The sequence below is a fragment of the Manis pentadactyla genome, chromosome 19 (genome assembly GCF_030020395.1).
Source record: "Manis pentadactyla isolate mManPen7 chromosome 19, mManPen7.hap1, whole genome shotgun sequence".
NCBI lineage: Eukaryota > Metazoa > Chordata > Mammalia > Pholidota > Manidae > Manis > Manis pentadactyla.
Genome location: NC_080037.1, coordinates 6,026,175 through 6,050,222, shown reverse-complemented (window position 1 = coordinate 6,050,222; position 24,048 = coordinate 6,026,175). Strand labels below are relative to the sequence as shown.

The 24,048-nt window shown below is 55.7% G+C and overlaps 2 protein-coding genes across 7 annotated transcripts in view; one reads left to right on the top strand and one right to left on the bottom strand.

Moving 5' to 3' along the window:
• The window catches only part of LOC118930839 (carboxyl-terminal PDZ ligand of neuronal nitric oxide synthase protein), a 261,926-nt gene that overhangs the window by 230,229 nt on the left and 7,649 nt on the right, over positions 1–24,048 (top strand). For 5 of the 6 annotated variants that reach the window (XM_057495150.1, XM_057495149.1, XM_036922841.2 and 2 more), the window contains 4 exons: positions 4,229–4,395; positions 5,829–6,002; positions 12,689–12,854; positions 14,172–14,303. In XM_057495150.1, coding sequence (XP_057351133.1) covers positions 4,229–4,395; positions 5,829–6,002; positions 12,689–12,854; positions 14,172–14,303 — 639 coding nt within the window. Of the gene's footprint in view, positions 1–4,228; positions 4,396–5,828; positions 6,003–6,145; positions 9,585–12,688; positions 12,855–14,171; positions 14,304–24,048 lie in introns of those variants that run through there. The other variant, XM_057495153.1, reaches the window with a different exon arrangement.
• On the bottom strand, positions 20,013–22,790 carry SPATA46 (spermatogenesis associated 46). Its single transcript, XM_036922844.2, has 2 exons — positions 22,688–22,790; positions 20,013–20,788 (listed from the first exon to the last, which is right to left on the bottom strand). Exons 1-2 carry the CDS (start codon positions 22,788–22,790, stop codon positions 20,265–20,267), a joined length of 627 nt encoding a protein of 208 aa, XP_036778739.2. The 3' UTR covers positions 20,013–20,264.

Genomic DNA, 24,048 nt, shown 5'->3' with positions numbered 1-24,048 from the left:
TGACTGTAGCCCCTTTATTGTGTGGAGGGAACTTGTTCGCCCTGGAGGGATTGGGCAACGCTGAGGCTGTGCTGTCTTTGAGGTCAGCCGTCCCCCCCTGGGCTCAGCAGTGCTGTTCACCTTCCAGTGTTGGGGGGCCTCTCTCCCTCTCAGTGCCTTCCTTCCTTCCCTCCCTCATTCCCTCAGTCCCTTCCCTGCCCTGGGGGACATTTATCTTTTGTATCTTTAGGCAGCACCTGCCCTCAGGCCCTGGGGCTCTGCCTGGCGGGGTGGTGCTGCTGTTGGGTGTGCCTTGCTTGGCCCTGCACAGTTTCTCTGAGTCCTGGAGAGGGTTTCCTGGGAACCGTCCCGTTCCCTTGGAGGCATCCCTCCTCCCACGGCGGCGGGTAGTCCGGCATGGGGAAGGGCTTGGAAACCTTTAGAAGAAGAGAGCTTCTTAAAGATGAAACTCCCAGCGTCTGCACAGTGAGCGATGGATTCGGGAATGTTTACTGAGCACCTGTTGCATCCGCTGGCCCTGGGTGTCCTGCTCACCAAGTAGCAAGCACTCGCGGACCTTCTGTCACTTCTGCTCTTCCCCAGACCTGCTCCGCCGTCTCATTGCGTGACCCCTGCCCGATCCTGTGTTTCTCCCTCGTTCCAGCTCCTTCCTTCATTCAGCGAGTGTTTATCACGTGCCCCTGGAGTGCCAGGCTCAATTCTGCATCTGGGAAACTGCACAAGACTGCGCTGGCGAGGCACTCACCATCCGAGCCGGGGTGGGGGCGCAAACAGATGGCATGCCAACGAGGTCACGTGGGAGAGCAAATGCCCTGAAGAGACCGAGCGGGCTGGGTGTAGGACAGGTGGGACTGTGGGTGGCAGCAGGAGGCCCGCCGGGTGGCAGGGGGCACCGTGGCGAAAAGCCCCGAGCCTGGAGCCACACTGGCAACTTCGAGTCCCAGCTCCAGCCTTGCTGGCCGTGTGCCTCGGTTTCTTTATCCATCAAATGGGGATCATAATAGGGCCTACCTCTTGGTATGGTCGTGAGGATAAGTTACTTGATACATGTAAAATCCTTAAACCCGGGGCCTGGAATGTAGTCAGTGCTTTTTATGTTTAAATTGTTACCACTGCAATTTTGAGACAAAATGGCCGTTTCAAGCACTTTGAGAGTGAGCTGGTAATTCCTTGTTCTTTTTTAAAAACCATTTATTGAGGTGTAATTGACATGTAGGAAGTTCTGCATTATTCCAGCAGTGCCTGCCCATTTCAGCCCTGGAACGCGGGGCAGCGCCGAGAAAACCCACATCCCCCGGTTGGCCTGGCTGCGGTCACCTGGGCTCCCCGGGCTCAGCCGGACTCCCGCCCCACTCAGCAGCGACCCCCGCTTGTCCCAGCTTCCGTCTCTGGGGACAGTGTCTTTCTCCTGTGCTGTGTGAGCGCTCGCACCCGCCTCCGTCTTCCACCCGCATCCCACTTGTTCCTGAATCCCCCGCCATCAGGCGCCTCCTGAGCCTTCTCCTGGGCTGACTTGTTCCCCCGCGGCATATAGAAGCGGCAAAGTCTTCCCCATCTTCAGAACAAAACAAAATGAAGCCCGCATCTTCCCCTAGCCTCATCTCATTCCTTCGTCATAGTCAAGCTTCTTACAAGACATCCTGACACTCGCTCATCTACTACTTCCCTCACCTAATCGTTGCCCTTCCTCCTGCTGGGGTCTGGGCTCTGCCGTCTGCCAGCCCTTCCGGAACAGCCGGTCGGGGTCGCTGAAGCGCCGCCTTGTTAACTGCGGGAGCGTCGAAAACAAGGTGCTGCTTATGCCCAGTAGATTCCTGTCCTGTACAAGCTACGTAATGAATGCTACCTGCACAGGTGAATGAGGCCCGCACATGTCTCATGGCTTCTGGTTACTGCCCAGTGTGTCAGGTGGAAACAGTTGGAACCAGTCCCCAAAGTCCCTCTCCGTCTCTCCTGAGGAAACACAGGCTTACCTCCCCCTAGTACAACTGGAGCCCATAACGCTCAATCCTGTAAGTTTCCCGATTTTGCCAGAAGGTTTTTAATACCACTTCTTGTCCTCTAGGCTTCTTGAGGCCAGGAAAGTTGCAGGTGCCAGATTTCCTCCCTCGTCTGTGAGGACCTGCACATGACCATTAGCTGTGGGTCTGTCCTCCAGTCCTGCCTTAGCTGCCTGACGTGCTGACGGGCACACACGGTCATCACAGCCCTCCATGCAATGTGTTCTTCCTGTCCCCCCCAGCTTTACCCTCCTGGTCCTAACAGATCTGTTACTCTGCTCATCTCCACCCATCAGCTGTATTAAATCTTTGGGACCTCAAATGCGATCATCAGGGAGCCCACTGGGGACAGGAAGTCTCTCAGAAGGGCGTCCCATGGCTTGTGGTATGCTCACTTCGGACCTGGTTTGGGAATTCCGTGAGAACAAGCAGAATGGCTTCAAAGTTTACTTATGTATTTTGTGAGCCCCTGAAGCAGAGCTGGAACCTTGAGGTTCTCTGCTTCTTCCGGGCTTCCCGCCCAGTTATCTCCAAACCTTCTGTGAGTGTAGCTGCTTATCCCTGTCACCAGGATCGCCAGGCGCAGGGGAACAGCCTTGTCCCAAAGCCACCCCCCTGTTTTGCTACCCTGTCATGACCTTTGGTCAGTGTTTATTGAATACCTCCTCTAGGCCACATCCTTGGGAAATAAAAGTAGATGAATGAGGCACAGCCCTGACCTCAAGACTAGAAGGGTGGGGAGGGTAGATAGCCAGGCAGGTCCACCATCACGTGCTAAGTGCATGACAAACGGGTGGACCATGCTGGGGAACTGGCTCCTCCCAGTAAGTGGCGGACTCTCTGCTGCCCAAACACATGCCCTTTCACCCCATTCCATCCTCCCCAGCACGGCGAACCGGTGCTTGGTTCCCAGCACCATCCACCTGCCATGAGTTGGCCGTCAGCCCTCTCTCACTGCTACCTTTCCAGTCAGCAAGAGAGTCCCTTCTGGGTGCAGGAGGTGGCAGAGAGCAGCCTGCTCCCTATGCTCCAGCCCGCTCGTTTACAAAGGAGCAGATGGGCTGCCCTGCCAGGCCATGGCCCAGACCCGTCCTTTCCATTACAGCCCTCAGTGAGGCCTTCCCCCAGCTCCAGAGCAGCCAGGACAAGCAGGCATGCTGCTAGCTCTCTGAGTCCCAGGCTTGCTTCCCCAGACCCCTCCCGTGGGTTGGCACGGGAAGACCTGTCAGAACTATTTGTTCTCCAAGACAGGTGCTCAGAGGACCGAGGGTTGGCTTTAGGATTAGGGAATCACCTGTCCATTTTTCTTGCTGATGTTAACCTGCTCCATTTTACACTCAGTGCTTGGTCTCTGAAAGCTTTTAAAATCTAAAAGCTTGGTCTCAGAAACCTTTTAAAATCTTGCTTGAAAACAGTAATAATGCACTTAATCCCAAATGCAAAGAAAGAAATTTTTCCCTGGGAAATGCCAAGGTGTTACCAGGTGTCTTTATGGAATTCAGGAAGTAGGAAGGAACAGGGAATGAAGGAAAATGAGGAATGGCAGGACTTCTGTCCATAGGCTGAGCAGGCGCTGCCTTCCCTGGGAAGGGCACAGTAGGGAGCAGGCAGACACCAGCCACCCCATGTCTCTCGAACCACTGCTGCCTTCCTCCTGCAGGCCCCTCTCCCAGTTTCTGCACCTGGGGGCAAGGTCAGGGTCAGGCTCCAGGCAGTGGGGGGCTGATGACGCTGTAGGGCGGGGCCTCAGACCTCCTCATCCTCCAGTCTCGCACCCCTCCTCGTCCCTGTAGCTCCGCCTCCTGTTTTAGAGTCGGACCTGAGGCCCAGGGAGTGGGGTGACTTACTCCTTGTCTGGCAGCCTGTTGGGGCCTGGCTGGGAAGCCCTCACTCTGGATGGCCAGTTCAGGGCTCTCCTGGGCTCAGTCCACTCCTGTGCCGAGAGGAGGCCGAGGTGGCTGTCACCCCTTTCTTCCAGGGTCCCCCACACCCTGTCAATGCAAACATCATGCCAGCCTGGGGAAGCAGTCCCATCCACGTTCAAGGAAATGTCGTTTTTTCTTTCTGGACTGTTAGGGTGGGAATGGATTGGAAGTTCTGTCTTCTTGAGTGAAAAGATGGGTGAAAAGGCTGTGAAGCTGGTGGCATTCCCTTCCCACGACGTCACTGACCACTGATGTGCTGGGAAAGGAGGGTGTTCTTGGTGCCACCTGCCCTTGTCCCTGCAGGCTGCCAGCTCACTGGAGCCGACAGGGCCTCCACGGCCACCGCGGAGGAGACCGACATTGATGCAGTAGAGGCCCCGCTCCCTGGGAGCGACCTCCTGGAATTCAGCCGAGGTGTGACCGACCTGGATGCCGTGGGGAAGGAGGGAGGCTCTCGCACCGACGCCAAGGTAGGTGGTGGGCCAGGTGGTCTGCACCCGTGCTGCCTCGTGGGGTGAACCGGGTCACGGCCCCAGCCAGTCCGTGGCCCCCCAGCCCCCGTGCAGAGCATGTTTCGTTTCCCCTTAGCAGGGCCTGGCTGGAGGCTCAGGTGCGGGCACTGGATGTGCCATGTGGCAGGAGACCACAGTGTTCCCTGTGGCGCTCCGCCCTCTGGGGCCCCATCGAGACCTGGTCCCCTTCTCCCTGATGGCCCCTCGTCCCTGCACAATAGCTGTGAAAGGCGGGTCCTCGCACACCTGCCCCCCCCCCCCCCCAGGGCTTGGCCGAGGGGCAGTTAGTCTGGCCTCCCCCACCCCCCACTGTGCACGGTGCGACAGGGCTGTGGCGCTGGCATCGGCCCCTTGGAGGTCAGAAGCTGAGAGGCCACCTATGGTATCATCCACTCCATCCCTGTGTCTCGAGGCTGAGATGACGGAGGCCCCAGGGAGTTCCTGATAGAATCCAGACTAAGAAACTAAGAATTTAGATCAAATTCTGACCTGAAAACTAAACAAAAACCCAGAAGGAAAATTCCTACAAAGGGCCCTCCGCTGAGGTCCCAGCCAGTTGTCTGTGTCCGGGGTCCTCTCCCACCTCCCCACGCACAGGCGTTTTCTCAGGTGGACAGCGTTCATCACAAAGGGAGGCCTGCCCAGTTTGGAGGGCAGCACAGTTCCAAACTGTCGCCTGGTACCCTCTCGGGGGCTCTTTGTCCTGTGCGAGTGGCAGAGCCCTGTCCTCGGACGCTGGCTCTTGCACGTGAAAGAAGGGGGGGCAGCAGAACTGCCAGAAATGAAACCCCCGTGCCCGCAGAGGGGCCTGTGGGTCGCAGAGGCCCCCAGGGTGAGGGCGTCCGACTATCCGGGCAGACGGCGAGGGGCAGAAACTGCTTTCAGCGGACAGAGGATCTGTCCGGACCATTCTGTCTGAAGGTCCCCCGTCCCCCCTGGTGGCTGTCACTGTGAGAAGGGGCGCCGGGGCCGCCCCAGGAGACACACGGCAGGCCCTGGGGAGGGAGTCCTAGGGCGCGGCAGTGAAGGGGCAGCTGCCTGCTTCCGTTCTCCTGTGGGGAGGCAGGTAGCCGTGGCCCGTGGAAATAGATCCCCCCACATCCAGAGCTTCAGGTAACGACAGCATGGCACAGGGGGCAGTGGCGGGCAAGGGGATGGTGCGGGCTGTCTGTCTGTCTCTGACGTGTCCCGGTAGCGTGGCCGGCCGAGCCCCAGCCCAGGCGGTCACTTCGCCTCCCTCCGAGGGTCCTGTCCGTGTCTGTGGAGGACACGGCGCGGCTGGCCCTCGGTTCCCAGTGGGCCACCCCGCCCCCGCGTGTGCACGCCGCGTGTTGCAGGGAGGCCCCGGAGCAGCTCTGCCCGGGGTCAGCCCGGTCCTCTCTCCTCTCCAGGCCCCGCCGCACCCCCAGGAGCCCGTGCTGGCCGCCTCGCCCAGGATGCTCCTCCCCGCAGCCTGCTCGAAGCCCACGGGCGCGGGGACGCCGCTGTCCACCCACCACCAGCTGCAGCTCCTCCAGCAGCTCCTCCAGCAGCAGACGCAGCAGACGCAAGTGGCCGTGGCCCAGGTTCTCCTCAGCCTCCTCCCCACCTCGCAGGCTCCACCCTCATGGGCTTGACCTCCTCCCCTAGCGGGGGCTCAGGGCAGGTTCAGCGCCCAGGGAGCCGCAGGGCTTGCTCGTGCGGGTGGGTGGGGGCGGCGGGAAGGGGAGAGGCCTCTTGGTTCCTGTGGAACCCGTGCTCTGAGCTGGGCTTGGCTGGCTTGGCTGGCTGTCGGCGGACAGTGACGTGAACTTGGCCGGGGACGCAGGTGCGCCCGATTCCGCCCCTCCTCTCCTGCCTTATTCTCCTGGCATTTGGGGTGGGAGGGACGCCCTCGGAGTCAGGGCAGGTGTGATGTTGTGGCGACTGTCTTAAAGGAGCCTTGACGTCTGAATTTGCGCCCAGCACCCTTGCAGAGACTGCCATCCCGGCATCCCAGCGGCCTGTCCGAACAGGTTTCCACACCTCTGTTAGTGATCTTCTCATTGCAGGCAGGATTTGATGCCATCCTGGCCTCAGCAGGCATCATAATGGAATTTAACCTGCAGGAACGTAGATGTAGTATTTGAACTGCAACGGGAAGCACTGGCGTAGCTCTTGGGAGCAAAGCATTGTTTGAGTCCCAAAGGCTTCCTGTTGCGAACACTTTGTAGAGCTGATCCCCCTCGCTGCTTTTAGTGGGGTCCTTCTTGCTTTCCGTGGAGGGCATCCTACTTCACATCGTCCTTGAAACTCACAGGTCTGAGCTTCATCTTCACTGGGACAACCAGTAATGGTGAAGATATATCCCTTGAAGCGTTTAAAGGCTGAATCCTGACCGAAGAGTCAGAGACACCTGAGGGGGTGGATGAAGACAGGAGGAGGGGCCTTCGGGCTGGGAGTGTCGGCGAGAGGTCTGGGAAGGCGCTTTGCACACGGGCATTCTCAGTCCCTTTGACCAGACTCTGAGGTTCCCGTGCTCCAGAATGGTGGGGAGCAGATTCTCTAGGGGGCACTTATTATTCCCGCTGTTTCTTCTGCTTATTCTTATGACCTCCTGGCAGAGAGATCACCAGACAGAGCCGTCCTTTCCAGTGTGCACCTTGAGGGAGCTTCCGGCAGTTAGAGCTGGGTCCACTGCAACTTGGGTCTTGACGAGACCTTATAACATGTTTTCACAGCGGACCTGGGCCTGAGGCACAAGACCTCTAAGAGCCAGTTTTCCAAAGAGTAGAACCTGTGGGGCACAGCTCCTCAATGCTTTTTAAAAGTTCTGACTGTGGAACAAACGTGTGCTGCTAAGAGGATTTACAAGTGTTCCCAAAACAGCAACAAGAAGGAGTGTCCTTAGTGGTTTCTTATATTTTGGGGGAAAAAATCATTGCTGTTTGTCTCATAACAGAATTCATCTCTAGTTAGTGACAGCGTGGCAGCCCCGTGCACCTCCTCCCCTGGTGAACGCCGGCGGGAGCTCCCAGCCTGGGCCCTATGCGACTCACATCCCTTCCAGAAGTTCCCACTGAATACAAATCCATTCTCTGACCCGAATACTTTCCTCTTCTAGCATATCAATTGCCAGTGATTATTATTATTTATCTAAAAATGGGCTTGATGCATATTCATGATGATTATCAGGGAGGCATTGAATTTGAAGTCACTAGAAAGACACTATTTGCAAAGGTATGCCCTACACAGCAAGAGTGTTGTGGCCGTGTAAGGCAGCCTTCCGCCTGCAAAGCCACCAGGCCTTAAGTGACCTTGGGTTTATCACGAAGTGGTTCTCCGGGACAGAATCAAGCATCTGTCCAGTGGGACGTCACTGCCCTGCTCCCATTATAATCGCCTCTCTCGTGGAAGACAGAATACGGGGGCGGGGGCAGGAAGGAGTGCGGTGCTCGCTCCGACCACTTCTGCAGGCTGGGCACCCTCAGTCTCTGCCTTGGGATCGGTTGATTATCATTGGCGGTGCTGTGGTTGAGCCTTGGTTTGGGCAGTGACGTGATCGAAAGGCCACCACGGGGCGCTCATGTCACCCGTTGGTGAGCTGGCTTGAATTGGTTGTGAACTTCCAAAATCTTCAGGTCGGACAGGACCTGGAGGCAATCAGGCTTCTTGAACATCCTCTCCTCCCCCTCCCCTGCCACCCCGTAAGCTGTCTTGGCTGCCTTAGGCTGGCATCTCCTTCGCTGCCCGGGAACGCAGCAGAGGTCTGTGGTGCCGCTCAGCCCTTCTGCTCCTCTGCCCTCCAGGTGGATTCAGTCCTCAACTGTCCTTTCCTCACGTGTTTCTCTGCATGCTTCTGTCCCTTCCACTCTGTCTCATTTGACCCAAGGGTTTTTTATTAGTATCCATTGGGTGAAAACAGTTATATCAGATATGTAGGTGGATTGACAGATAGGTCTCCCTGGTGTCTCTGACACATGCCCAGTAGATCGAGTCTGTTCTCCCTGGCTTCTCTGCTTGGTGGGACTGATTTCAGTGTCCAGCACTAGGTCAGCTTCCACTTGTTCTGTCAGACTCGATTGCCACCGAACTTCAAGGTTTCTGTCTGTCTGCGTGAAAACTACCAGCAGTCAGAATTTCAGTGCATAGTACTGAGACCTCAGCATGGCAGGTGGGAACTCATTTTCCTTTTCCCTGGGAGCATCCGAGTCCCCAGGTGGCTCCTGGGAGGAGCTAAGGATAAAGGCAGTTTCTTGCCAGCAGCGCTCTTGGGATCCCTGCTGCGTTATGTCCCATCCCCGCTACATTTACTCTCACGGTCCATTTCGTTCTGCTGTTCCTACTGGGACGAGGCTTAGATCTCTTTCCTGGTGTTCTGATTTGGTCTCAGACCTCAAGACCTCTTCCAGCCTCTCCCTAAAGTGGTTCAGAGCTGGTCTGGAAGGGGCCTGCCTTGGTCTTAACCGTACACGCCCAAAGGTGGTGTCCAGCCAACTCTTAAGCAGTTCTAGTTCACCTCAGCGTGTAAATAGTGAATATTCAAGCCCCGTGACCATTTTGCTGACCTAGCATGAGGCTTGCCTGCCTGCACTAGCTTCCTGCTTTTAGAGGGACCAGAAGTTCAAGGGTGTGAACGAGTATAACTAATCCTTGAACCAAAGCTGGGCTGTAGCTGGCACCTGCACGGCCGTGGGCTGGGCCCGTAGCTCCAGAACTGATCTGGGCACTGTGGCTGACAGGCAGTGGTTAATTGTGCCAGATTCCTTCACAGTTTGCCGATTCCTGTCCTAGCTCGTGAGAGAGATGAGAGCACAGCTCCTATTGCTATTTAAAGATTTCTCCTCCACCTGCTGCTGCTTGGGTTTGTTCTACAACCAAGTGATTGGTTACTTATGCTTTGCAATTGTGTGTGCTGTGGTTAGAGGCACAGGCTAGAAACACTCTGCACCCCATCCCCAGGCCCTAGATTCAGCATCTGTCCCCGTGGCTTGTCCCAGTCCCCGGCACCCTTCCCAAGTCCCTGTGCCTTATGCATGCTGAGACAGCGCCGCCTGCCTCTGCTTGTCTGTCTGGTGTGTGTGGGGGCAAATTGCTCTGGTTCTCTCCACTGCCATTTCCACATGCCTGCTGCTCCCTCACTTCAGCCTGGCCCTGCCCCCACCTCTCACGGAGGAGCTGGAGTCCAGGCAAGTAGGCTGGCGAGCGAGTGGGCAGTGGTCTGGTGTTGCTGGGTGGGGTGAGGGTGGGCGTCGTTTTCTAGAGCTGGAGGGTGTAGGGTTGGCCTTTGGCAGAGAGCCCTCCCACCCACTTCATCTGTGACTGCAGTAGTTGCAAAGCTCCAGAAGGGAGAAGCAAACTCACACCTTTTCCAAAATTAACATGGCCTACCTTTGCTAAAGGTATTTAATTCTTTAATTAAGAAAAATGTGCAGAATACAAGTAAATATCTCACCTGGTTGGAGGAGGAGGAGGCAGGATCCACTCCCATTGTACAGTTAAGGGAGCAAGCACACAGCTATAGCAGCCTGCCCCTGCCAGGGCTGAAAAGAATGCTCGCTGCCTCCTTTCAGCACTTCAGGGCCAGACCTACGTATGCAAAATACGGATAGTTAACTTGCCTCAAATTTAAAAGAAGTCCAGGCTGCTTGTTTCCACTTGGCCTGGTTTGGGTGTTCCTGTGGCACAAACTGCCGGAGCAGGAGGTCTAAGTCTTACACTGATGCCACATTGGACGGCCACAGACACAGAAGGGCTCAGTAGCTCTGGTCTCATCAGCGGCAGCAGCCTGTGCTTTTGCATTCCCAGGGTTTGAAAACACCTGGAATGTTACAGCTCTGCAGTGCAGAGCCAGCATTCTTATTTCATCTGGTACAGGAACATTCAAATTCAGGAGCATTTTCTCTGGGCACTTTGGGCCAGCAGATCTGTAAAGAAAGCCTTTGGTTCCAGGTGGTCTTTTATGCAGGACGGTCTTCCACCACTGGAATGTGTTGGAACCTGCAAAAGAAGCTCCCAGCCATTTTTTTTCTCCTGGTTTCTGCAGGAGGGTCCTCTTCTTTTGTCCCCAGTTCTAGTTCTCTGACTTCACAGTGGGAATCTACGGATTTTCATCAGGGAGCCTTTAGCACATGGCTCCTGGAACTCACCCCTGCATCCATTTGGATGTGGAATCATAGACCGTCTGAATCTCTAGGCTGCCCTCCTGGCTGAGAGATGGAGAAAGTGAACAGACTCAGACCTCCAGCCCCTGGTCCACTGCTCTCCAATGGCCTATTCTGTTGGGATATTCAGATGTGGAATGCCGGTACCTGAGTCTGTAGTGTGTGTGCAAGGAGCCCTCCAGAGATGCCATTTAGTGGCATGCAGAATTCCCTGCTTTCTCTGTTTACATGCATTGAAAATTTTGTTCCACATTTATAACATTTCTGTTTTATTCCAAAGGAAATAGAAACAGGATAATTAACAATTCTGTCAGCTCAGTAGATTCCTTTCAATGGTGTTCTTACGATAAGTTTATATTAGTCACAGATGAAGGGTTAAGGTTGGCCCTTCCTCTGGGGGCACTTCTGGGGGCTTCCCAGAACAATTGTTCTATTCTTCAGAACCAACAGGATTTGGGGGACTCTCGGGTGAAATACCTCCATGCCTCAGTTTCCAAGGAAGCCAAAAGCTTAAAGCTGAATAGTCATCCACGTTCTGATATCCAGACTAAAATATTACTGCCCCTGTTCTCAGCCCCCTCTAGTTCTTCCCTTAGTGTATATGAGGCTGCAAATGAGGCCAATATCTTGACCAAACTATCAGTTCTGTCCTTAGCAGCACCTTACAGAGGACAAATTTAGATCCCTCCTGCACCCTGCTCCCCGGGGAAAGACAGCCCAGCCGCGGGGGCCTCTGATGGAAAGGGTAACTGATTTCCTTAGTGGCCCCACTTCATTAGGTTCAGAGCTGACTGCAAGGTCAGGTCCTTGGGTCTGGGCAGGTCGGAAGCGGCTGCATCCGGAGTAGGTGTCTCCATCGCTGGCGGCTGGCAGGGACAGACACTGGGCTGCCAGGTCACTTGGTCAGGCTTGGCCAGGCGGTGAGCTGGACATGGTCTTTTACTCCCTGGTAAAATGTGAATTCTTGGGAGCGAACTGCCCTTCGGCAGTCCAGAGCGTTTGCTGTCTGAGCCAGAGAGGTGGCTAGCTCCCCCAAATCCCCTTTCTCCGCTCTCCTCCACTCCGCGATCTCCCCGTCCTGTCCCAGTCACCTGACTGTGTCTTTATGCACACAGTTTGGGGCCAAGAAAACCCTTTCCCACAAGCTACTGTGGTTCAGACCACCACATTCATTAGCTCCCTTTCTTCAGAGACCTTCTGAAACCGTAACGGAGGCCCCTTTATCCACCTCTAGCCAAGGAATCACACGTGTGAATGTTGTTATTATCTTGTGGCTCAGTGTCCTCAAGCCAGGGTCCTGATATAATCGCCCCACATCTCCTCCCCCTGAGTTTTATCCCCGCTCCTGATTACACACCAGGAACAGGCACCGCTGGCCCCAAGCATGTTGGCTGAGCCAGTGCCAGCCGCTCTGCCGGAAGAGGGTGCGAGAGTTGACGGGGGTCCGCTCCTCACAGAGGGTGGCTCTGTAAACTGTTCACCTCAGCTCTTCTGGGGTTTTTGGACGAGCCCTTTTAAGAGTCAGTCAACAAACATCTGACCCCATCAGGTGTGAAGCCGGGTCCTACTGCCATGGGAAATAGGGAGTGGACGATTTGGAAAGGAAGCCGACACCCACAGACCTGGAGAGGCAGGCTTTATGATGTCCACCTCACTGATTCGGGGCATATGCAGGGCTTCTGTTTCCATGTTTGAGCATGAGGATGGGGGCAGGAGGGATTACGTGGGGGGTTTTCTGTGATGCTGTTCTAAGTTAGTGGGTCAGTATGTCAGTTTTCATTCATGGGTTTTCAAAGACAAGATGAGACACAAGTACGTCCCTGGACACGGCAGCGTTGTGCGAACAGTCCAAGGAGTTCTGGCAGGAATGGAGTGCCAGGGTGGGGCCCTGGGTGAGTGACATGTCACAAGCCCTCACAAGACAGACAAAGTCAAGACAGTGACCCAACTGCTTCGGCTTCTCTGACTCACAAGCCCAGGTGCCCCTTTTGCCCAGGCAGGGCTCCTTCATCTTGAATCGAACCCAGAAGTTGTCTTCGGTCCTGGCTGCCCACCAGCGACTCTCATTGGCATTCGTGTCCCTCTTTCCTCTCTGCCCTGTTCCCTCTGCCTCCTCCTCCTCTCTGCAGGTTCACTTGCTGAAGGACCAGCTGGCTGCCGAGGCTGCGGCACGGCTGGAGGCCCAGGCTCGCGTGCACCAGCTCTTGCTGCAGAATAAGGACATGCTGCAGCACATCTCCCTGCTGGTCAGGCAGGTGCAGGAGCTGGAGCTGAAGCTCTCGGGCCAGAACACTAGTAAGTGAGGGCCCTGCCCCATCTTGCCTCCTGGAAAACACATGTGGAGGCTCTGGGAAACACATGTTCCTTGCCCGAAAGCTTTGGGGTGTTTTATTGGCCCCTGAGCTGCCCTGGTATTCTAGCAGAAAACAAAGGCACCTTTGTCCCATCCATGCACTTCATAGAATTACACGATGTCGGGGCCAGAGAAGGTCTTGGCTGCCTTCTAGTCCGGTGCCCAGACTCAAACCTTGAGTGTCCCGGGAGTCCTGCCGCGTGGTCATCCACTCTCCTCAGTGGGGCCTTGGGCCCTCCAAATCCTAGGCAGCCCATTTATTAGAGAGCTTTTCCAGTTGAAATGTAAGCGCCTATGGTATGAGATGCTCTCTGAGCCTGCGGGAGACATTGAACTACCTGTGGGGTGACAGTTCTGCACTCCGTACTTCACGACTGTAGCGTGGAAAAGGCTGGTAGCGGTAGACCTACTTAATGAGTAAGGCAGAGGAGTAACTGGCCAGTTAGCCCTGCCGCTCCCTGGCAGAGTTGCCTGGCTCCCGCCCGAAATGCCTGCCTCTTGGCCAGCCACCTCCAGGTGAGGGCAGCCGGGGCGGGGCGCTCCCACGCCTTCCTCCTAGCTGCTCCGCGTGCGGTGTGATGTTCTCAGTGCGTGGGCTGTGGACCAGCGCGTGTCCGCTGGTTATCTCTTGTGCCAGATGCTCCGACAGGATTCCATATACATGATCTGAGCCCCATAGTGGTGATGTTACGCACATTTGACAGATGAGGGACTGGACGCAGAGAGGTTAGGTAACTAGCTCAAAGGTAAAGGACTAGCAAGGTGTGGAGTCGAGATTCAAACCCAGGCCCAAGTGCAAAACAAATGCTTTCCTTGTTCCAGTAGTTCCCCAAACTATCCCATAAGGTTTTATTTGTTTTAATGTATATTCCCATGTCCAAATGTCCAAACCGCAGAGATTATACGTCATTAGATCTGGGCAGGGCTGGGACACTGCATTTGTAAAGCGCCCCAAAAATATGGATGGGGAACCCCTACCCTTCCCCACTACAGAAGCCTGTCTGAGTATTTATTTTTGTTTACCAACCCCTGCCCTATCCAGTTCATGCCAGTTTACGCGGTTGGACTAAAAGCTCTGGCATGCTTCCAACGCAGCCCTTGGGGGCTGTTTCCCGCCTCACACCCCGCCGGAGGCCTGTCCCTGGCACGGGGGGGGGGGGGGGGGGGGCAGGACCGGGCGGAAGCCGAACCCCCGAGGGGCGGGCGGGCCCCCACCAGGCCGGGCTGACGCGGCCCCCTCTCGCCCTTGTCCCCCGCAGTGGGCTCCCAGGACAGCTTGCTGGAGATCACCTTCCGCTCCGGAGCGCTGCCCGTGCTCTGCGACCCCGCGACCCCCCGGCCGGAGGACCTGCCCTCGCCGCCCCTGGCCCCGCCGGCGGGCAGCCCCCTAGGTAGGCGCGAGCGCCTGGTGCGGCTGGAGTGCTTCCGCTTCCTCCCGCCCGGGGACACCCCGCCGCCGGCCCCGGGCGCCCCGTTGCTGGGCGGCCTGGAGCTGCTCAAGTTCCGCGAGTCGGGCATCGCCTCGGAGTACGAGTCCAACACGGACGAGAGCGAGGAGCGCGACTCGTGGTCGCAGGAGGAGCTGCCGCGCCTGCTGAACGTCCTGCCGCGGCAGGAGCCGGGCGACAGCCTGGACGACGAGATCGCCGTGTAGGGCCCGGGGCCCGGGGCGCAGGCGCGCGCGGCCGGCCGCAGGGTCGGTGGCTCCCGGGAGCATCGGGGTCTTGCTCGGAGGGAGAAGCGGGGGGAGTCGGGTTCCCGGGGGGGGCCCGCAGCGGCGGGAAGGGCCGGGCCCTCCGGAGCCGCGCCCGGGGAGCCGCCCAGAGGCCCCCGCCCTCCCCGGCCCCGTGGTCCCGGCCCCGAGGGGAGCCGGCGGTACCTTCCCAGGGACTTGGAGGTTGCATCCCAGAACCCTGACCGTCCTGGGAGGACCTCCGCCTCCCGGCCCTTGCGGAGATGCTTGGCCTCAGATGGCCAGGGCAGCCCTGCCGGTGTGAGCGTGGGGTGGGGTGTGCGCCTCGCGTTGGGCACCCCTTCCGGATTCCCGCGGCGGGTGCTGGCTGCTGCTTCAGAGGAGACTGGGAGTCAGGACGGCGTGCAGGCCCTTGCGGGGAAAGCCCGCGGGGAGGACAGCCTCTGCTGCCGCCCGTCCTTAGGTCCGACTCCTGCCCGCCAGCCCGGCCCGTCCACACGGAGGCTGGGAAGTGGCCCCCTTCCGTCCTTGTGTCCTGCCTCTGGGGCTGGGCCAGCTGAAGCTTCTCTAACACTTGCCTCTATGAAAGCCTCAGAGACCTAAAGCCCCCGAGCCCCCAGCCTTACCTCTCAACCTGTCCCTCCACTGGGCAGTGGCCAGCTTTTACTGCAAGAGGGAAAAAGCAAGCAAACGCAGGCTAGTAGCCGAGACTGCTTATGTCCGTGCTTCAGAATCACTGCCACTTAGGGGCCGCAGCCACTGTCCCCTTTGACCCATCTGTGGGTGCAGGCCTCGATCTCACCTGTCACCGTGCCACGTGCCAGTCCCTTTTACCATCCAGGCGCTGCCTAGAGTCAGTCCCCTGGTACACAGTAGGCTGACGGCTACAAGGACAAGTTCCTTTCACTCCCGTAAGGCCAGAAGCGGCTGTTACCATTTAAAGATGCTGAAGACAGAGCTGAGATACCCTGGCATTGTGTGTTGGGGAAATGAGTCTTCATCCTGGACCACAAGCTACAGGCCCAGACTGCAGTATGATTTCAGGGCCAGTTGGTAAGGACGGGGCTGCTCCAAAGTGGAGTCCTTCAACCCTGACTATGCTTTACAATTTATGCAGATGGAAGTGCAGCCCTTTTCCTTATACATCTGGGTTTCTTCGAGACAAGAAAGTCCACATGAGGGGAAATAAATGCAGCTTTATGTTAGCCTGCCTTGGTGCACTAGGGTGTCAGTGGATGGATATGTGTGTGTGTGTGTGTGTGTGTGTGAGAGAGAGAAGGTGCATACGTATGTGTGACTTGTGAGAGGGAAGGAAATCGGGATCTTTGTAGAGTGTTTGGGTCAACAACAGATTTATGTTCTTTTCCTAATGTGCATTTAGTTGCAGACAGGTGGTTCTGTTGATTTTGTTATATTTTCTAATTAACCACTGGCAGTAGATCCAGATACGCAGGGGAGGGAAGAACTGGGAAAGTGAGAAACTGAAGGAGAGGTATCAGGGTGCAGTTTGGCTGAGCCTAGCTGGCTTACAAAATCCTGACCCGGGTCCCTTGGGTGGCATCAGTCATTCCTCTCAGGTCATTAGGCTTTTGGGTGTCCAGAGGAGAGAAGGGCCGGCTTCTCCAGGCCCACTGCCTGCAAACAGGAGCTGAGGATCCGGCCGGAGGCCAGTGGATTAGGTGCATGGAATGTGGTAGGAGAGGCTTGTATGGGGTGCAGTGAGGAGTGTGGGGGAGGGGATAGTCCCTAAAAGGTCTTTCAAAAGCTTGCAGAGGGAAAGGAGGAGGAAATGAAGGTTAAGGAATTGCAGTCTAGTCATCTGTACTGCCGACGTGGGACCCATTCAAGGCCCTTTCCGTCGAGTGCTCTGTGGTGGTTTCCCCTGCCTCAGCCCATCCTTTGGGCCATACCTTTTGGGGTGTTCACGTGCCCCCACCGAAGCACTAGTTCATGTATCTGGCATCTCCCCAGTGTGACCCAAAGCAGCACATGCTGGCTGTGTGGGGATGGGAGGCCAAGGACAGATCTAGGGGCCTGAGAGGGTCCCCAGCCACTGGGCAGGAAAGACCTGATTTCCTGGTGATGTCACCCTGTCCTTTCCCACCTTGCTTCTTGCTTTGCTAACTCAACTCTGCTGTCCTCTTCTTCTTCCTTGTACTCTGCCCTGTACAGAGGACACAGGGACACCAGGGGCACCTACCATAGTGGCACCTGCCCCAGGTGGCAGCAGACTTTGGGCAGTGGGGCCGGCACAGGTGCGGAGCCAGGAGGGCGCTTCTCCGCGCAGGACAGACTGCCTGGTGAGGTGACAACGACTCTCCTGCTTCTGCCCCTGTCCGTGCTCTCTGCAAGGCCCCGTGGCCTCCCCTCTCGCAGCTGCTTCTGTTTAGTTGTGTCCCTTTGATTGACTCTTTGCCTGACTGTGTCCTCCTGACCCTCTACTTCTTCCTGAAACTATTTTGTGTCATTAACTCTGTTGGATCAACTCTCTGGGCAAAGATTCTGTTCATGTAAGTGCACTTACTCCATGGATGTCGTCACTAGTCTGGTGGCTTTTTGCTAAATAAACCTTTCTTATTTCTAAAAGCTTTTCCATTGTCTTTTCTTGCTGCTTCTGGTCCCCCTGCTCCTTCCTTCTCACTTCCACCCCCACGTCCCCAGCCAGGTGGGATCAGCTCTGGGCCACACGGTTCTCAGGGGCGAGGGGTTTAGAAAGAATTTTCATATTTCCCCAGAGAGTCGGGGAAGGGGTTCTGTCAGTGGCTGCTGATACAGACCAGTCTTGCAAGATCAGGCTATGCTGTGGTTCTTATCTGGGGACAGTCTGCTTCCCCAGGGGATGTTTGGCAACATCTGGAGATGTTTTTGGTTGTCCCAACTCGGGGAGGGATGCGATTGGCAGGTAGTGGGTGGAGGTCAGGGAGGTTAGCTGCCTGCAGTAGGGACTTCGCCAGCGCAAATGTTGGTAGCGCTGAGGATGAGAATCCCTAGTCTAAATCCATTTTTTCAGACTCCATGACTTTTCAAGCTCCAAACATTATTGGAATACAAGGCAAGAGAAGTGATTTTGAGTGCTGGAGAAAGTACGACATCATAGATACAGATATTTGCTGATATAACTAAGATCCTCCAGATGGTAACATTTCACTGATTCCCTGACTGTCTGAAATACATAGTTGGTAGGATTGTGAATGGGCCCCATTCCAGAAATGTCATCCTGTAGGTAAAACAAGCTCCTCCCACCCCTGCCTGGAAGGGTCATGGTGCCACTGCAACACAGCGCAGCAGGGAAGTCTTGGCTCACTGGGGTGTGGGCTTTCCCGACAGGAGGAGGAATAAATGGGGCGGGATGCTGGTCAAGGAGAGGGTGTTGGTGGAACAGGCGTTGCAGGATCTCGCAAAACCCACACAGTGGAACCCAGATTACTTTGGCCAGAACTTTTAGCAGTTTTGAGGCAGAGGGTTTGTGAAGCCTGATACTTTGGCCCAGGCCTGAGGAGAAGTTGGGAGGGTCAGATTAACCCAGTTCACATGCCCTCTGCCCTTTTCTGGCTGGGTAAACTGAGCCTCATTTTCTCATCTGTAAAATGGATAAAATGCACCAGGTAAAGCCATAATGAAGAGCATATGAGGTCGCCTTTTGCGAGCGCCCAGCAGAGTGCCTGGCAAAGGCCCTGGGCACAGTACAGCTCACCTTCCAGTTGACGGGAGTGGGTGGTCATGCTTGTGCTGGGTGCGTTTCCTGCTGCTATGAGATGCTCAGAACTCTGTAGAAGTTTCTGGGGTCATAATGATGCTTCATTAAATGTCAAGGGTGGAAGCACCTTGTCCTCAGGGAGAAAACACTAAACACCTGCTAGGCATCCCTAGGCATGTGCTGTGACCCTTGGGCTCAGTGCCAGCCGTTGGGGGGCTCTTCCCTCTCTCGTGTGTGTTGTGCTATGATATCGGATACCCTGGGGGAGAAGCATAGAGGGTTTGAGAGCAGAGGAGGCAGTTCCTCTCCTGGTTCTCGCATGGACCACGGTGAGCAGCTTCACTGTGCCCCACTCTTTGTGGTCCCCTCCATGGGCTCCCCCAAGCCCCATCAGGGGAGCTCCTGTGCCTGGTGACAAGGGTAAGAAGTCTGCCGGGACTCAGGTGGCTTTTCCATCTAGGGAACCAGGAGGTTCCTAAATGGAACTAAATCTATGCCCAGAGTCATTCGTCTGCTTCCTGAATGAACCAGGTCCAGGGAGGGGTATCAGGGCGGCCTAGAGACCACCCCACCCCAGAGGTGACAGGTCGGGACCCTGCCCGTCCTGGCCCAGCTGGAGCTTGCAGTCAAATAGATTCTTGGGCTCTGGGCAGGTGGAGGGTGTGGAAAGAGCTGGGTGAGGAGTGGCTCGGTGGCATGGGACATGAAGGGCTTTGAGCCCTGCCCCTCTCACAGAAGACCCCAGATGGTCTTTTAGCAGGACAGCGACAAGCAGAAGCTGCTCTAAACCATGAGGTGGCTTTGGAAAGACTTGCCGTCTGACTCTGGAAGGGAATGGGGAGCTCCTCCACCCCAGCCTGGTGGCCAGCAGTGGGGGGCAGAGACCAAGGAAGGGTCCAGGGTCCCTGAAGGGAAAAGCCCACTGTGGTGAGAGGGCCCGCTGAGTTACTGGGCAGATGAGCGATAAATAAGGCCGTCAAGCACCCACCTCTTCTTTTTCAAAAACCACATGATGGGCAAAGCCCATGTCCTGCATCCCTGGTGCTCACCCAGTTTTCTGGGTCAGAGTTGGCAGTGAGGCCTGCTCAGAAATGTAAGGGTCAGGGCTGTTTGGTGGCACACGACTTGTAACAGGAAACTGTTTTGTTGCCCAATTTGACATGACTCAATTCAGCCATGTAGAGTTGCCCCCTGGGTCAAAAATGATTCTGTTCTGCTTCAGCAAGAGATGCCCCTTCTGAGTGAAGGATCCGGGTGGGGTGGGGGTGGGGTGGGGTGGGGTGGGGTGGGGTGGGGTGGGCCCAGCCCTGTTTGCCTCTTTACTGCCTTACAGGAGCAGGCCGTCTTCCCCATTCCACCCCTCAGAAGATCTAACATCCAGGCAGCTTTCAGACTGCAGAGATTCTGCCAATAGGAAAGTGCATTCAGCCCTCCTCTCCTGGTCTGAGACCCTGCCGTGGGGTCGGACAGGGACGGGTCACATCCCCCGGGTGTGAGCTCCCGCATCACCCGGGGACCAACAGGAAGGCCGGGGCTCCGGGCAGTGACTCTCATACTTAAGTTGCATCAGAATCGCCTGGAGGCCTGGTTCCCACACAGATGCTGAGCCCCCAGAGTGAGTAGGTCTGATGCAGATTCTAACACATTCCCAGGGGAAGCTGGCACAGCTCGTCTGGTGCCTCACTTTGAGAACCACCATCTTAGAGGATATTCCCAAACTTCAGGTTTTGTCTGTGGAAGTGGAGGGGATGGTGGGCAGGGAGAAGGGGGTGGTGTTGCTGGGCAGCTCTTAGCCAGAGCGGAGTGGGGTGGGGCCAGAGGCTGGACGGCAGGTGACCTCACACTTGGTAGAAGGCTGCGACTAACTTTGGTTGATTGACATCTCTCTGGAGACACGAGTAGGCTTCATCCCCAATTTATCTGAGCTGCCGACTAGCAGACAGCCGCTGCCAGCAGGTGGGACTACTTGAAGGCCTGGCCGCTGCCCCCAGAGGGCGTGTCCCCCGGCCGCGCCCTCCCCGTGGCCCAGTAGGCCTTGAGCTTGCGGTAGTGCACCCTGCAGCTGAAGCCCTCCTGGAAACCCCACTTGATGTGACTCTTGAGGGAGTGCAGGGTGGGGTACATGCGGCAGCAGGCTGCGCACTTGTAGCCGTTCTGCTGGACCTGGTACCACTTGGAGGCCATCAGGATGTCCTGGGTGGTGATGGAGTCCCCGGGGCCCCGGCCGTGCCTGGACTTCTCGGTGGCCCCTAGGGAGCAGGGGTTCTCTGCGGAGGAGGAGGACGAGGGGCTGCTCCTGGCCAAGTCCTCGGGAAGGCGGCTGCGCCCGGTGCCCTGGTCCCTCTGCCCCTCGGGGAGGCCGTAGGTCTCCAGGTGGCTGCCTTTGTCCGTGCAGATGAAGTAGCTGTACGGGGAGAACCAGGGCCGGTAGATGGCGCAGTTCCGCCTCAGCTGCTCCCCGTTCTGGGGGTCTCCCAGGACGCCGTCTGCAGGGGACAGGGCTGCGTGTCAGCCTGGGGGCGCTGGAGGCCGTGGGGAGGAGCAGACCGGCAGGAGGGCAGGTGTGACACCAGGTTGCCTCCGCCCCCTGCACTGCGGTCCTGGGAGCCGGAGAGGGCAGGGCGGGGCCGCAGTCTAAGGCGGAGTGCCCTCCTGCTGCTCGCTCTCCTGCTGGCCCAAGGGGCAGTTTGGGTAGACACTCCCCTTTGGTGACTAAGCCGTGGCATCTGTCAGGCCTGCCCTCCCTGCGGACACCTTTCCTCTGCCTCCTCCAAGGGTAGACAGGTGGCTCGGTGCACAGCCAGACCTCTGGCCTCCGACAGTCCCTCTTTCCTCCATCACTGGTGTGGCCGTTTTTCCAGCCTCACTATCTTCCTGCCCCAGCCCACTCAGGCAGAAAATGCTCTTCATACCAGCTTGAGACAGGACAAGAGAAGCAGGAGGCCTCCCCAGGCCTCCGAAGGGCCAGAGAGGAGAATCCTGGGGAAGGCAGGGGGTGGCCTCTGAACTCCCCAGCTTTTCACACGTGTCCACCCGGGGCCAGAGCCTCATCTGGTAAGAGCACCGTGTCATGCACACCGTGCCAGACTGCCCTGCCGTGGTACTGCCGTGGCAGGGCCTGAGCTGGGCTGGACGCCTCCACCAGAAACACAGTCTTTGTGGTGTCTGGGTTACAGAAGAACCGCTCTGGTGAGCTGAGCAAGCTTGGGAGTCCTCTTCTCGGGACCCCCCAAGACATACCTAGGGGCTCAGCCTTGGAATTTTAAGACATTGCGAGGCCAAAGCAAAAACAGTGACCTTTCCTGAGCACCCAGACAGGCGGACCTATCTGGCTGGCATCCTGGGAAATTCAGGAAGGGGCACTTCATGGACACCTGAGAGCACGCCTCTCCAAAAGACAGTTTAAGAGTTGCGTACCGGAAAGAAAACAGCTTTCTGCCTGGCCTGCCTCTCTCTCGACCTCCCACAGCTCACTGTGTGTGTGTGTGCGCACGCACGTGTGCTCGTGTGTGTTCGTGTTCATGTTCTGCCTGGCCCCCAACCTTCTGCAGCTCAGTGTCTGTCTGTCTGTCTGCAGAGCCCGGGGAAGGGAGTCTGCTCACAGGCTGCGTGGCCATCTCACATGGTTCCTTCGAGGCCCAGAGGCTGATTTCTCCAATGGCGACATCTCCCACCTAGTTGCCTGCCACCCCCTGCATGGCTGCTAATGCTGGATAAAAAGCCAACTTACCTCAATCCCAGAGCAGTAGCTGCTCTCAGTTTGGGAAACAGACATATAAAAATGTCCTGTGTATAGGCACATGGATGTTCAGAATAACCTGGAGAGCGCTATTGCTTAAACTTTAATGTGCACAGGAATCACCTGGAGATCTAGTTAGGCAGATTTTGACTCAGTGGCTCTGGGATCAGCCTGACGCTCTGCATTTCCGACAGGCTCCCAGGTAATGCTGATATTCAGGCCCACAGGCCATACTTGGAATGGGAAGTCGTCAGAGCACCCAACTGTCCATGTGCACCCATCAGTTACTCTGCCTCTCAGGTTCCTGCTGTTGGATTGAGAAGTCTAGATCTTCTCCAGCTTGTCGGACAAAACGGCTAACACCAGCACATACTCCACATAGACAGACTGACACCTTGAGATGTCATGTGGATTCTAGAGGAAAAACTTGACAGCCAATGTCTCCCTCATTCTTCCCTTGCCAGAAATGAATAAGCAGCAGGAAGTACTTACCAAGAAAGCAGAATTTTGAAAAATTATTTTCTCCCCATGTATAATTTGACTTTCTCACTAAATCGTGCTCCTCTAACATGATCTGGTAGAGTACTCAACTGAAACTTCAAAAAAAAGAAGACATTTTTGTGGCCCTCATGGCCCCCAAATTTACCTGGCAAGCTGGTGGCACGCGAAGACGTAATGTTAGGGAAAGTGCTCAGGACCGAGGAAGAGATTCGAGGTTCAGAAATGCTGAGGAGAGAGAACTTCTCCATATTTCTGCTCTAGTGTGTGGAGATCACACACCTGCTCCCAAGACTCTGGTTGGGTTGTCCGGACAATAAACATTCTGAGCAGGTGACAGCATAATGTCACATGATTCCACTCACCAGCTGGGTCATCCCTTTCAAAGATGGATAGAATCCATCTCGGTCTTTAAAGATTATTATTTTGTACTTGCGGTTCCTCAGTGGCCTGCTTTGTGAACACCCCTAAAGAATGAAGGCTATTAGAGGTACGTGGCAGTGATGGGATCTGTCTGCCTTGCTTAGTTCCTTAGAGTCACTTTTTTGTGTCATTGCTGTCAGCCCCCCAGTTCTGGAAACCTCCGCCCTCTCTGAATACCCACCATGCTTTGCTTGGCCATTGTCTGCCTTACCTCTGCCACCAAATGTTTTGGTTATTTCACTTTCTGTTCTTTGGTTTGCAGTATTTTCTTTGGAAATCAATTTCAAACTTACAAAAATTTACAAAAATAAGATTAGTACAGAGGACATGCATATTCCTTGCATCCAGATTTCCCTGTTGTTAATTTTACCTTTATCAGTTGCCTCCCTCCGTCTCTGTGTGTGTGTGCGTATTTTTTTTTCTGAGCTATTTGAAGGTAAGTTACAAATATAATGCCCCTTCATGCCAAATACTTCAATGTGGACTCCTAAGAATAGGGGCCAGATACTGTTTTAAATGGTTTGTATTGTCTGTTTTTTTTTAGCAGCTGACTAAAACACAAATGGTGGCTTGCTTAACACCATTTTGCGCACTATAAGCACTTTTCTGGGAAGACTATGAACTTGAGTGGCAAGGGTGCCTCTTCTCTTTGCCCCTCTTTGGTAAATCAGCAGCCTAGTGCACAAAGGGATGTGGAATAAGAATATAGGATGATCATGCCACATTGAAAATAAGATGAAGGTGTCCATTCTCTACAATCCCACAGGTGTCAACTAAATGCGTACAGTGAGTTAGATCTGCACTATCGTGGGTGTGTTTATGCTGTGGGAAAGGTCTGTCCCCCTGAGTAGCAGTGGGCTCATCTTGCAAGTGTGCGAAGCGATGTGGGCAAGCTTCTGCATTTGAGAGCTGGAATTGTCTTGGTGTCTGTATTTATTCACAGCACTTAAACATTTGCAGAACAGTGTGAAGAATGTGATTTCCTCGTGTGCTTTCCTCCTAGCCTGCTTTGGGACGGTAGAATGAGTTGGAATGTAAATTGATGTCATATATGTCGGTGACTTTGAGGGTATCAGCAGTTTGGTC